A 13,732-nucleotide genomic window follows, 5' to 3' on the forward strand; every position below is an offset into this window, starting at 1 on the left:
GTGTCAGAGGCAAGGAGATTGGCACAGGATAGAGCATGGTTTAGGGCTGTTGTACATAGGGTCGCTATGAGTCGCAAGTGACTCGACGGCACGTAACAACAACAACAGGAAGTTGTCAGAGATGACTAGAGTTTAAATGATTAAAATAAGGATTCCCAGGCTCATGCATGAGATAATTGATCCTTCAAAGTTGATAAAATTATAATTGATTGAAAGTCATCCAATTTTGTTAAAATCCATGAGTTTTTAATAAAAGTTTTACAAATATTCTTTTTTGCATATTAGTAAAGCAATTCCTTATGTTGAATCTCAGTGCTGTTGAGTAGATTTTGACTTACATCCTCTCATGGGATTTCCAAGACTCTAAGTCTTTTATGGAAGCAAATAATATATTTATTCTGCCCAGTGGCTAGTAAATTTAAATTTCCAACTTTAACACTTTAACCACTGCAACACCAGATTTCCTTATTCCCTTGACAATTGATATATTAAAAAAAATGAATGAAATATTTTCTCCCTATGAACCAAAGGGCAATGAAGTTTAATTTGATTAATATTTTCAATCTCAATGAATTCATACAGACATTAAGCATCAATGGTTAAAGTCATTAAAAAAAAAGAGATGATATTCATCATTTCTTTCCAGCTTGACCAAACAATATCTAAACTCTTATAGAAGGGACTGATGCTGAGTTTTATACAGCTGCCACTTTGAAGGAAACACAGATGCTAAATGGCATATTTTTCATTACATGCAAAATGTGCAAGCATCAGAAATCATTATGTAGAAAACTGTACATTATCATACACTCTGAGTTCTTCTGAAAGGTTATTTAAGCCAACCAGGATGTAATTTAGAGATGAGATATCAAAAAGACTATGTATCACAATAATCATAGAAATTAAACTATCATAAACATTTGGATTGGCATGAAAGAAAATATACAAATGTTATATGTCTTAAAAGTGATATTAAGTATAGTTATATCACAACTAAAATATCTATAAGCTTAAAATGTTGTTTGAAGTAGAAAATCAGCATAATTAAACACATATGGCATTGTTGTTGTTAAGGACCGCAGAGTAAAGAATTAATCATATCTACTTCATGAACAAAAGACCGGAACCCTGTTCTGTAATTATTGTCTACATATGACATTGCTGTTATTATATGCCATCAAGTCACCTGTGACTCATAGTGATCCTAAGTACAATTGCCCTTTATCCTGCTCTGTCCTGTGCCAATCTTATTGTCCCCGACATACCCTAGTGACCCAAATCAACCCATCTCATTTGGATTTTCCTATTCTGCACTGTCCATCCACCCTCCCATGCATGATGTCACTCTCCTAGGACTGGTCCCTCCTTGCAACATGTCTAAAGTATGTCAGACAAAGCTTCAGAATCCTTGCCTCCAAGGAGCAGCGTGGCTTCACTCTCTCCAAAATGAACCTGTTTGTTTTCTTAGCAGTCCATGGTATATACAGTACACTTCTCCACCGCCACAGCTCAGTGGCGTCAATTCTCCTTTTATCATCCCTAGTCATTTTCCAGCTCTCTGATGCATAGCAAGTGATTGCAAAGGCCATAGTCTATAGCAGGCACACTGTAGTCTGCAAACTGATATCATTGCTCTTCAGTACTTTGGAGAGGTCTCTGACAGCAGATTTTCCTAATGCGATTCATCTTTTTATTTCCTGCCTGCTGGTACCAAGAGTGTTTATTGTAGATCCAACCTATCTAAAACTGTTAACAATCTCAATCTCTTCATTATCTGTCATGATGCAGTCAATTGGCTCAATTAAGAGAAACTGTTTCCTTGATATTGAACCTCAATCCATATTGAAGACTGTAGGCCTTGACCTTCTGTAGCAAGTACTTCAGGTTCTTGCAGTTTCAGCAAGCAGGGTTATGTTGTCTGCATAACACAGATTGTTTGTTGAGTCTACTTCCAATCCTGACCCCACATTTCGACTCATAGAGCCCAGCCTCTCGGATAGTCTGTTATGCATACAGGTTGAAAAGGTATGGAGATAGGACACATCCCTGGCGTATGGCCGTCCCAATTTTGAACCATGCAGTTTTTCCTCGCTCTGTTCTGAAGACTGCCTCCTGGTCCAGGTAGAGGTTTTGCATGAACATGATCAAAGTGTTCTGGAATTCCCATTCATCTTAGAGTTACAAAGTTAAAGATTCAAAATTATATCTTTTAATGACTTAATTAAACTAAATATGTGGAGAGGAAGGGATTAATTGTATTATTTTTCAAAATAGAGAATTAATAAATTGTTGTTACTGTTGTGTACTGTCAAGTTGCAATCGACCCATAGCTGACCCTCCAGCAGGTTTTCAGAGTCAGTTAATTGCACAGGAGTAAATTGCCCATCTTTCTCCAGTGGTGCATCTGGTGGCTTCAAACTGCATGCCTTCAGGATTGTAGTGCAGCTTCTTGCCACTAGGGCACCAAAGATTAGAAAGCTATTAAAAACTAGAAAGCTAACACGTACTTTCTATGTAATGAAACAAAGGGCGACTGAATGGATTTTAAAAATAGAGGACAACTAAATGGATATTATAGCACACTGCTCATGACCTATAAGGACTCAAGCATTCAGCAATGCAACTGCTATGAGTATTGACTTTTGCAACTCATGTCTCTCTTCCACTCCATTAATTACCCATTGCCAAAGTATGTTTTCACACATTTGTCTATAGACTGTCAAATAATCACCCAATATAACAGCCCCTTCCTAGAGGTGTCTCAGGGAGCTCTGGTAGCTTAGTGGGTATGTTACCAACCCAAAGGTAGTTTGAATCCACCAGTTGCTCTGAAGAAGAAAGAAGGGAAATCTCTAGTGTGATTTATAGGCTCTAAAACTCATTAAACTCTCAGCTTATAAGTTGGTCCTAATTCGAAGGTATTGAGAAGAAAGGGCGGGCTACGTTTTGTGACTTTACCCATTGAGCATTGGAGTTCAAAGGTCTGATTATTTGCATTGACTTGGGAAAAATCTTAGAGGGACATTTCCGTTCTAGGCTGATGAACAGGGTTAACTTAGGGCTTTTTTCCTCTATTGCTTCACAGTTTAGTGTTTTACTTTATTTAATTATTTTATTCATGTCTTCATTTATTTGTTTTTTGCAAAACTCTATTTTGTTTTCTACTAAAAAATATTATTTCTGAGAAATTGAATGAAGATCAGTGGTGTTAAAAGTGGTCTTATGACAGAGACCACATAACAGATAGGTGGTAATCAAGATATTACTATTGGTGGGTTGTATTTCTTTTACTTCATTAATTTTAAATTTTATTTTATATTTGCTTGTTTATAAAAGTAATATATATTGGCTCCATAATATTCTTTATTCACATTGTGTTTCATACAATGATTTTCATGAATTATGTTTTATAAAATTAATCAGCATTTGACTTTGCCCATCATAGCCTTGTTTCTTTAGGTCTCTGCCTGAATCTTTCATCTCCTTAACTTATTCTCTCCATCCACCAAATTGTCCAACCCTCTGGTTTTTCCCTACTCATCATCTTCAGCCCTCTGTTTCCACCTCTTCAAGCCTGCTTGGTTTCCCATAAATGTTTTACTACCTATCCGTTTAATTTTACAATAATGGTTTTCTGCAGTATTTGTCCTTTTGAGACTGAGTTATTTCACTCAGCATAATGATCTCCAGTCTCTCCCAAGTTATTTAGTATTTTCTGGAATCATTGCTCCTGAGTGCTACATAGTATTCCATTGTGAGATTGCACCATGATGTCTCAATCCATTCACTTGTGGTTGGACATTTGGCTGTTTCCATCTTCTTATAAAGGTGAATATTGCTACTATGAACATTGATATACAAATCTCTGTTTGTGTCTCAGTCCTAATTTCCTTGGCGTATATTCCTACTAGTGGAATAGCAAGGTTATACAGAATTTCTATGTTCAACTTTTTGAGGAAACATCAAACTGCCTTACAGAGTGGTTGTACCATTTTACAAGCCCACCAACAGTTTTTGAGAGTTCCCACCTCTCCACATCATCTCCAAAATTTATTACTTGCTGCCCTGCTAAATTTTGCCACTGCTACTGGGGTAAGATTGTATGTCACTGTGGTTTTGATGGGCATCTCTTGTATTGTCAGAGATTTTGAGCATTTCTTTATGTGTCTGTTGGCCAACTGGATATCTTCTGTGAAATGTCTTTCCATATTTTTTTGCCCATTTTGTAATTGTATCAAGTTTTTTTCTTGTGGAGGTCCAGTATTACTTTGTAAACTTTTGTCACTAGAGCCTTGTCTGAGATGGTATTGTCAAAAAAATTTTTTTTCAGTCAGTAGGTTTTTCTTTTACCCTATAGCATAACATTTTGATGAGCACAGAAATTTAATATTTAGAAAGTTCTACTAATCAATTTTGTCCTCTCCAGATTGTAAATTTCTGGCTATATTTGGTAGTATCTTTATAATATAGACTAGGCCTTCTAAGCTTGGTGTCAATTTGTCTCTTATGGACTTTATGGTTTGGGATTTCACTCCCAGGTTTCCAATCCACCTTGAGTTTATTTTTATTTATGGAGTGAGATGTGGATTGTGTTTCAGATTTCTGCAGGTCCAGTTTTGCCAGCACCATTTGTTAAAGATGTTGTCACTTCCCCATTTGATAGGTTTTATTTCCTTGTTGAATATCAGTTGACTATACATAGAGAGGTCCATTTCTGGGTTTCTGATTCTGTTCCATTGGTCTATGTGCCTGTTATTGTACCAGTACCATGCTCTTTTGGTACTATTGTAATAGGTTTTGAGATCATGGAGTGCTATGACTCCCATTTAATTTTTATTTTTCCAAAGTGTTTTGCTTATTTGAGGTTTCTTTCCTCTCCAAATAAACTTGACAATTTCCCTTTTGATCTCCTTCAAAAGATGATTTTGCTATCTGTATTGGGATTATGTTGAACATGTAGATTGCTTTTGGTAGGATTGTTATTCTAAATATTAAGTCTTCCTATCCATGAACAAGGAACATTTTTCCATTTACTTAGGTCTTTTATTGCATCTCACAGAAATGTTTTATAATTTTTTTTACATGTCTTTTGCATCTTTAGTTATGGTCTTTCCAAAGTATCTCAATTTGTGGTTGACCGTTGTAAATGGTAATGCTTTATTGGTTTCCTTCTTTGAGTTCTCTTCATTACTGTAGAGAAATGCCACTGATTTTTTAATATTAATCTTGTATCCTGCCACCCTACTAATTGATCTACTAGTTCCAACACTGTCTTTGTTGAGTTCTTGGGGTTTTCTGTGTACACTATCATATTATCCTGCATAAAGCAACAGTTTAACTCTCTCTTTGCTGATATAGATGTCTTTTCTTTCCTTCTTTTGTCATATTACTCTAGCAAGTACTTCCAGTACAATATTGAATAGAAGTGGTAACCATGGACATCAACATCTGGTCCCTGTTCACAAGGTCCCTTTTAGTCTCTCTCCATTTAGAATTATTTTGGCTCTTGGTTTTGTTTACATACCTTTCACTATGTTGTGGTAATTGCCTTCTATTCCCATTTTGCTGAGTGTCTTAATCAGGAAGGGCTGTTGGATTTTTCCAAATTCCTTTCTGCATCAATTGCTAGGATCATATTGTTCCTGTACCGTTGGTATTATTAGATGGGGTAATGATATTCATATCATGTTCTAGTTGATAAAATTATTAAACTTTCACTAGTCAAGAAAAGATTGCAATTGTCAATGATTTCCCTTTACTTGACCTAAATCAGCAGTCTAGAAATAAAAATATCCTGCATTGGGAAACCTACTATCAAAGAATATCTCAAAGCTCTAAAGAACAAATATGTCCATTTATATTTTAAATGTGTACCTGATCCAAGTCATGTTATTTTCAAATGAATCCTATACATCTGGATGTTGGACAATAAATAAGGAAGACTAAAGAAACATCTTTTTAATTTGTTGTTGGTAAAGAATATTTGAATATCAAATGGACTGGCAAAAGTAAAAACAAATAAACAAGAACAAACAAATTTGTCTTGAAGGAAGTACAACAAAATGCTCCTGAGAGTCAAATATGATGAAGCTCTGTCTCACTTTGGATATATTTTCAAGAGGAATGAGTCCTTGTAGAAAGACATGATGCTTAGAAATGTTGAAGATCAGCTAAAGAGAATAATACTATCAATGTGATGTATTGACAAAGTGACAATCTCAATATCCTGGACCTTTACAGAAATAGTTAGGGTGGTTGTTGTAGAATAGGGGAAGTTTCAGATCTGTTGTTCATAGGGTCTCTATGAGTTGTAATCAACTCGATGGGGCCTAACAACAACAATTGGTGAATTTGAATGAATTATCAGGGAAAGAGACTTCACTGACTTCTTGGAATTAGGAATTTTAAGACTGTGATGTGGAAAGTAGTGTCTATAAGAATCATAGTATTAGATGGCTCTTGCTTGGTGCTTATGATGGATTGAAAAAAGACAGGGAAAAGCTGAGGTCATCACCAATTTGAGGTCAGTTATGAAAATCTCTTTTGCAGTATTAGTCTCATAGATCAATAACATCTAAGTTAAGTAAATCATAATCAAGAAATTGTAAGCACCTTGAGCACTTGGAGAGACATACGTTCTCTCGAAAATGAGTAATCAATTTTATGAAGACTGAGACCTTAAAAGTATGTTTTAGAGTCTCTTTTAAGATCCCTTTAGTCTTTCATTTCATCCCTGTATTTGTAATGTCCATTTGCTTTTTCATTTATTATATTGTTTATGTCATCCCACAACTTTTCTGATCTTTGGCCATCAGTGTTTAATGCTTTGACTCTGTTCTTGGGATTTAGTTAAATTCAAGGAGTAGAAAACTAAAGTGGTGTTTTGGCTATCATGGACTTGTTCTCACTTTCTTCAGCTTTATTTTGAACTTGCATATGAGGAATTGGTGATGTAGTTCCATGGCGGACCTTGGCCTTTTTTTAATTGCTAATATTGAGTATCTCTATTCTCTCTTTTAACAAATGTTATCAATATGAGACCTGTGTATTCCATCCATCCCCATATTGCATCCACTCTTTTTACAGCAATGAATTATTGATTACAAAAAATTCTATTGTGTACTCTCTAGACTCATTTCTGTCCCCAAAGTCATATTTTCTAGCTATCTATCTTGTTTATATTGAATTTTTTCCATTCCAGTCTTAAGTTATTATTAATTATTAATATCATTAATAACCTCTATTTTGCAGATGTCACAACTTTGCTTAGAGAAAGTAAAAAATACTCGAAGAAATTGCTGAAGCAGATCAAAACTTTCAGTATAGGCTGAACTTTAACATAAAGAAAAAAATCTTCACAACCGGACCTATAGACATCAGGATAGATGGATAAAAGACTGACATCATCAACCATTTCATTTTACTTGGATCAACAATCAACAGCGTTGATAGCAGCAGTTCAGGAATTCAAAAGACATGTTGTATTGGGGAAATCTGCTGTTAGGTGCTTAAGACCAAGGATGTCAGTTTAAAGACTTAGGTGTACTTGGTCCAAGTCATGGTATTTTTCAGTTGCTTCATATGCATCTGAAAGTTGGGCAATGAATAAGAAGACTGAGGAAGAATTGATGTGTTTGAATTATAGTGTTGCAGAATAATACCTTATATCAAAAGAATAAACAAGTCTTTTTTTTTAAGAAGTACAAACAGGGTGGAATGGATAATAAAATATCATCTAACATGTTTTAAGCATGTTGCCCACAGATACAAGTTCTTCTAAGATAGCATGCTAGGAAAGTAAATCAGTATAAGAAAGGAAGATTGTAATGGTTTTAAAAATGGCAAAGGATGGTAGAGAATATAACAAGATTTTGAACTTTTGTTTTTGTGATTGCTATGAGTCATACACAACTTGATAGCATCTAACAAAATGGAACCTAAAGTATTAGTAAAGGTTTTAAATGCCTGGTGATTTGAGACAAACTAAAACAACCATTAAAAAATAAAGGATAAATTACTGCACCTTGTATCTACTATCACAAAGAAGGAAATGCAAAGTCTCAAGATTATGGGAGCACACTGCAAACATGAAAATACTAATAGGGGTAATTTGCTGAGTAAAACAGAATACTTTCAGCATTGAGTGGGATGCAAATCAAGAAAGGACACTGAAATAGATTCAGACATTAGTACAAACAGGCATGTCATTTGGTTTAAAAAATTTTTTGATATGGAGGTTGTTATGTTGTTATGTGCCGTCGAGTCACTTTCAATTCATAGCTTCCCTATGTAGAACAGCCCTAAACCCTGCTCTATCCTGTGACAATCTCATTGCCTCCGACAAACCCATCCCAATTACCCTAGTCACTGAATCAATCCACCTCATAGAGGGCCTTCCCCTCCTGCGCTCCCTCCACCCTCCCAAGCATGATGTCCCTCTCCAAGGACCGGTACCTCCTTACAACATGTCCAAAGTATGTCAGACAAAGCCTCAGGATCCTGTCCTCTTAGGAGCAGCCTGGTTTAACCCTCTCTAGGATGAATCTGTTTTCTTAGCAGTCCATGGTACATTCAATACTCTTCTCCAGCACCAGAGCTCAAAGGCATCAATTCTTCTATCCTCCCTAGTCATTGTCCAACTCTCTGATGCATAACAAGTGATTGCAAAGACCATGGCCTGTATCAGATGCACTTTAGTCTGCAGAGTAACACTATTGCTCTTCAGTACTTTGGAGAGGTCACCACCAGTAGACTTTCCCATGACAATACGTCTTTTAATTTGCTGGCTGCAGGTGCCAAGAGTGTTGACTGTGGAGCCAAGTAAACTAAAGTTGTGAACAATCTCAATCTCTTCACCATCCATCCTGATGTTGCGAATTGGTCCAGTGGTGAGAATCTTTGTCTTCTTAATATTGAACCTCAATCCATATTGAAGGCTTCAGTCCTTGACCCTCTGCAGCAAGCACTTCAGGTCCTCCTCAGTTTCAGCAAGGAGGGTTGTGACATCTGCATAACACACATTGTTGATAGATCTTCCACCAATCCTGATGCCACACTTCTCTGCATAGAGCCCAGCCTCCCAGATAATCTGTTCTGCATACAGGATGAAAAGGCATGGAGATAGGACACATCCCTGGCGTATGCCCTTCCCTTCCCGATTTTGAACCATGCAGTGTTTCCTTGCTCTGTTTTGACGACTGCCTCCTGGTCCAAGAATAGGGTTCACAGTAGCACGATCAAGTGTTCTGGGATTCCCATTCTCCTATAAGATCCATCTAACATTAGCTACAATATCCCTAGTACCACGACCCCTTCTAAACCCAGCCTGGACTTCTTGCAGTTGTCTGCTGATGTGCTGTTCCAGTCCTTTTTTGGATAATCTTCAGTAGAATCTTGCTTGCATGTGAAATCAATGAGACTGTTCTATAGTTTCTCCACTCTGTTAGAAAAACTATCATGGCAAACATGGTGATACATTTATAGAGAACCCCCTTTTTTTTATAATCACAAAGTAGAACGTGAAGTTGGGATTAAAAGTATCCAGTGTTTGAAAAATATTAGGATTTCTGCTAGCATAGTGTGCAGGGAATTCAACTGTTAACCAAAGATGGTACTTCTGTGAAGGTTTGAATCCACCAGTAGCTCTGAGGAAAAACAATGGTCAATCTCCTTATTCTGATTTGCAGCCTTGAAACAATTTCTGATGTTCAGCTATGAATTGGCTCTGAGTTGATGGCAATTAATTCATGTATGTGTGAGCAAGGGTCCCAGTAAAATGATGAAATACCTGACCATGGAACATCACACAGCTGTGGTGGGTTTTGTAAGACACACTAAAATCCTAATTCCAAATGTTGTTATTGTTGTTGTTATTGTGTACCATAGAGTCAGAACCAACTCATTGCTGACTCTCCAGCAAGTTTCCAGAGGCAGTTAATCTCACAGAGGAGATTGCCTAGCTTTCTCCCACAGAGTAGCTGGGCTTCCAACCACGTGTGTCGCTGTCCGTTCGCTGGAAACTAACAGTGACACCCTGATGGGGGTAAGCACAAGGAAATACAATGCTCTGGAAGAGAATCAGAGAGCCAATCTGCTCAACTTTATTGGGGACTGCAGTACACTTATATACGAGCATTTAAACAGAAAGACAGCATAAGGTGGGCTTACAGCTGTGAGACATGTGGACTGGTTCGGAGAACCTCAGCCTCACGTGGACCACTCCCAGCTTAATAGACGCGGCAGCTGTATTCCCAGGTGGCGAGCTTTCTCAAGCCGGTACAGCCAAACACAGGGGAGCTTTCTCTACCCGGTATTAAAGGCCATTGGGAAGCCTGCACTTATTTGGAACTTAGGCGATCTGTCCTGGCCTGAGGCCCTCCCTTCCTTCCCAACATTCCCCAACAGGTGTGCTTTTGGGATTGCGGCGCAGCTTCATGCTACTTGACCACCAGATAGATACACAGAAATTCATTACAATATTGAGCTGAGTACATGAAATTGAGCATAAACAGAACCAGAAGAACAATATATGGCAAAAGCAGATACTTCAAACCCCCTGTTTTATTTTGCCAATCACTCAACCTTTGGACAATGGCAAGTCTCTCTGAGGCTGACAGTCTGAAATAAAACAGAGCTCTGTTTTACAGTAAAATTCTATTCCATTTACAGTAAATCCTATTCTTCAGAAATTCTGTTCTTCAGAAATTCTATTCTATTCTATTCTATTCTAATTCTTTACAGTAAATTCTATTCTTTATAAATTTTCCAAGGTAGTAGAAATATACAAACTGTACTACATATAAGATCTTCTTATCAATGTTGTTAATATGCCTAAAAGATTAAATAAACACAAATGAATGTTGATTGGTTAATAGTAGTATTGGATATCTAAAATGCATGTTGATAAGCAGTTCCTGCAAGTCAGCTCTTATAAAGTATTTAAAAACATGTGTTAAATAAAAACAAACATACAAAAATATCCCCAAAACAAACCCAAGATTTATATTTAAACAATGTTTGTAATTGTTGTTGCTGTTATGTGCTGTCAAGTCACCTTCAACAGCCTTAAACTCTGCTTTATCCTGTGCCAATCTTATTGTCTCCAGCACACCTACCCCAATTATCCCAGTCACTGAATCAATCTATCTCATTGAGCACTGAGGTTCTTCTCTTGTATTGTCCCTTGGCCCTCCCAAGAATGATGTCCCTCCTTGCAACATTTCCAAAGTATGTAAGATGAAGCTTCAGAATCCTTATCTCTCATTTCTTGCCTCTTATTTGTAATTAAAACATTTTATTAAAATAAAGCTAATTCTTCCTGGATAAAAAATTTACTTTTATTCTAAAAAAAGAAAATATTTGTTAAACAGAAGAATGAAGTCTTATGAAGCAATATTATAACTATTATATTTCAATATGTTTATATTATAAAAATAAGTAATACAAATTTGAATGATGTGGAGCACAGAGTGAAATCTTTGATAGCAAGGCTCTTTCCATAAAACATCACAGTGGTTCTACCTTTGAGAGGGTGCAAATAGAGCAAATTTGAGTTTTTCTTCTCTACTAGATTTTCACCTTACATAGATTCTGGCTCTCACAGTTCTACTGTCTTATGTTACATACCAAAATGCACTACCTAAATGAGTATACAGAGAAGTCAATCACAAAGTCCTTCAAATTCAGAAACATGAATAGGAAGCTGAAACTTCATTTTAAAAGGACTAACATTGAAAAATAACAATACCTGTGAAGACACCACTGGGATAGATTGTTGAAGAGGCTGCTCAGAAATCATCGTGATGATGTATCGCACAACTTCTCCTCTTGTAACATTATCTTCTGGCTTCTCCCAGGATACATTGAGAGAGTATGGTGAGAGAGAGAGGACTGAAGGAGGGATCATGAACACAGGCACTATCAATGAGAAAAATAAAACAGTAAGTGCTGTGTTTACAAGTCTTAAAGTTGAATTCACAGCTTTGTTCGTTCTTTTATGACATAGCCTTTTTTTCTTGTGACATATTCTGGTTTTTTTAAATAAAATAATATACTGGAGTCCTTTACAGATATTTACTTTCTTAATATTATCAACAAAGGTTTTTCTGTCTTCATGTTAGTAAGAAAGATGTTTCCCAATTAAAAAATCCAAATCATGCTGGAATATGATGTTTACAAAAGGGATCAGTGGATAATTGAGCAGGGATCAAACGTCTTTTTAAAAGGAGAATTCACAGAAACAACGCATTCTCAAACCACAAAATTGACAATGCATGGTGATGTACTAAACTTCGTTGTTACAATAGGTAAGCTTGTGCTGTTCAGAAACAAGTAAATCTAAACACCCTAAATAATTTCAAAGAAAAATGTTTAAACTTTTGATAAAACTTGATTGAAATGTTCAAAGTACACACACACACACACACACACACATTTCCCTTCTGCCATCCTTGAGGTCTTAATATGGATTTTAAATGTGCTAACCAAAGGTGTATTATCAAAGGACCTCATCACACTTCCATTAGCCAGTGACCCATAAGATTATGAGGGTCCAGTATTACAATTTCACCTATTATTTTCAGTCTTGACCTTGACTTTGCCCTTCCAGAATGCTATGCCTCATCACTTGTGCTATCATGACACTATTATTTGTCCAAGATGGCTGGTAATCATTAAGAGATGCTCAAGCACAATGCACATTTTATTCATGAAATTATTCCCTTGGACATCAACCTAAAACTATCCTCAATCTCCACAGTCTTAAACTGAGATCAGGGCTGGGTTTCTTTGGATACTCACAGATTCCAAGTATAACAAGGGTACATTATGTTTTCTTATAGGATCATGAAATTTAAAGTATTTTTAAAGTAAAGATTAAGGTATAGAATAGTTTCCTTAGTGATGATATCTGAAGGGAATTTTAAAAATCTGTTTTCTTCCTTTATTTGCAAATTACCAACTGCTCATGGATGTATTTTTACATTATAGTTTTATGCTTAGATATCTTTTATCTTGTGCCTCTTATTACCTAACCCATTCAGCCTGAATGAGAAGTAAAAAATAGAAACATACATATGATATTAGCAACTATTGTCTTTTTCACTGGATATAAGTTGTGCAAAATTTTGCACTTCAGGATCAGAAACAAATCTGTGTACTTGGCACCATTCCCCAAAATACTGTAACAATATCCCTCCCTCTAATTCTGATTTTCATTATTGTTAAGTCATTGATTTTATTTTGCCCCTAAACTTAGTTCAAATACTATGTGATTTTGAGTTCTTCACTGATCAATGCATATTAAAATTTTCTACGATGTAGGCAAGCTTGTAATTTTTGCCTTTTAAAATGCACATTAGCACTGTTGAATTTAGGGAATTCTTGTGCTTAGTGCTAAGGAATGTAGTTTGGATCCACCAGGTCCTCTGGGAGAAAAACTGACACTGTCTTTCCATGGTATACACTGTCTTTGGAAACCTATGGGAGGGTCAGCAAAGAGTGAAGTTCCAGCTTGATGAAACTTAATCAAATTTCATAATTTTCTGCACTACTTTCATTGTGTGCTAATAATAGTTCAAATAATTTTATAAAACAGTGCATCAGAATGATTGTATGAAACACTGTGTGAATGAAAAATAGTGTGAAACACAATGTCTATGACCTTTGTAAGCAAACCAATTAAAAAGAAGGAGGAGAAGAGAAGAAGGGGGGAAAATAGGAGGAGGAGGAGGAG

General features: G+C 36.3%; 1 protein-coding gene across 1 annotated transcript in view; it reads right to left on the reverse strand.

Moving 5' to 3' along the window:
- USH2A (Usher syndrome 2A (autosomal recessive, mild)) overlaps nucleotides 1–13,732 on the reverse strand; it is a 1,454,174-nt gene that overhangs the window by 1,058,640 nt on the left and 381,802 nt on the right. Inside the window, exon 18 of the mRNA XM_006890571.1 lies at nucleotides 11,747–11,916. Within this exon, the coding sequence (XP_006890633.1) occupies nucleotides 11,747–11,916 (170 nt within the window). The remainder of the gene's footprint in view (nucleotides 1–11,746; nucleotides 11,917–13,732) is intronic.

The sequence above is a fragment of the Elephantulus edwardii genome, unplaced genomic scaffold (assembly GCF_000299155.1).
Source record: "Elephantulus edwardii isolate Elephantulus edwardi_28Jun2011 unplaced genomic scaffold, EleEdw1.0 scaffold00090, whole genome shotgun sequence".
NCBI classification, from domain to species: domain Eukaryota; kingdom Metazoa; phylum Chordata; class Mammalia; order Macroscelidea; family Macroscelididae; genus Elephantulus; species Elephantulus edwardii.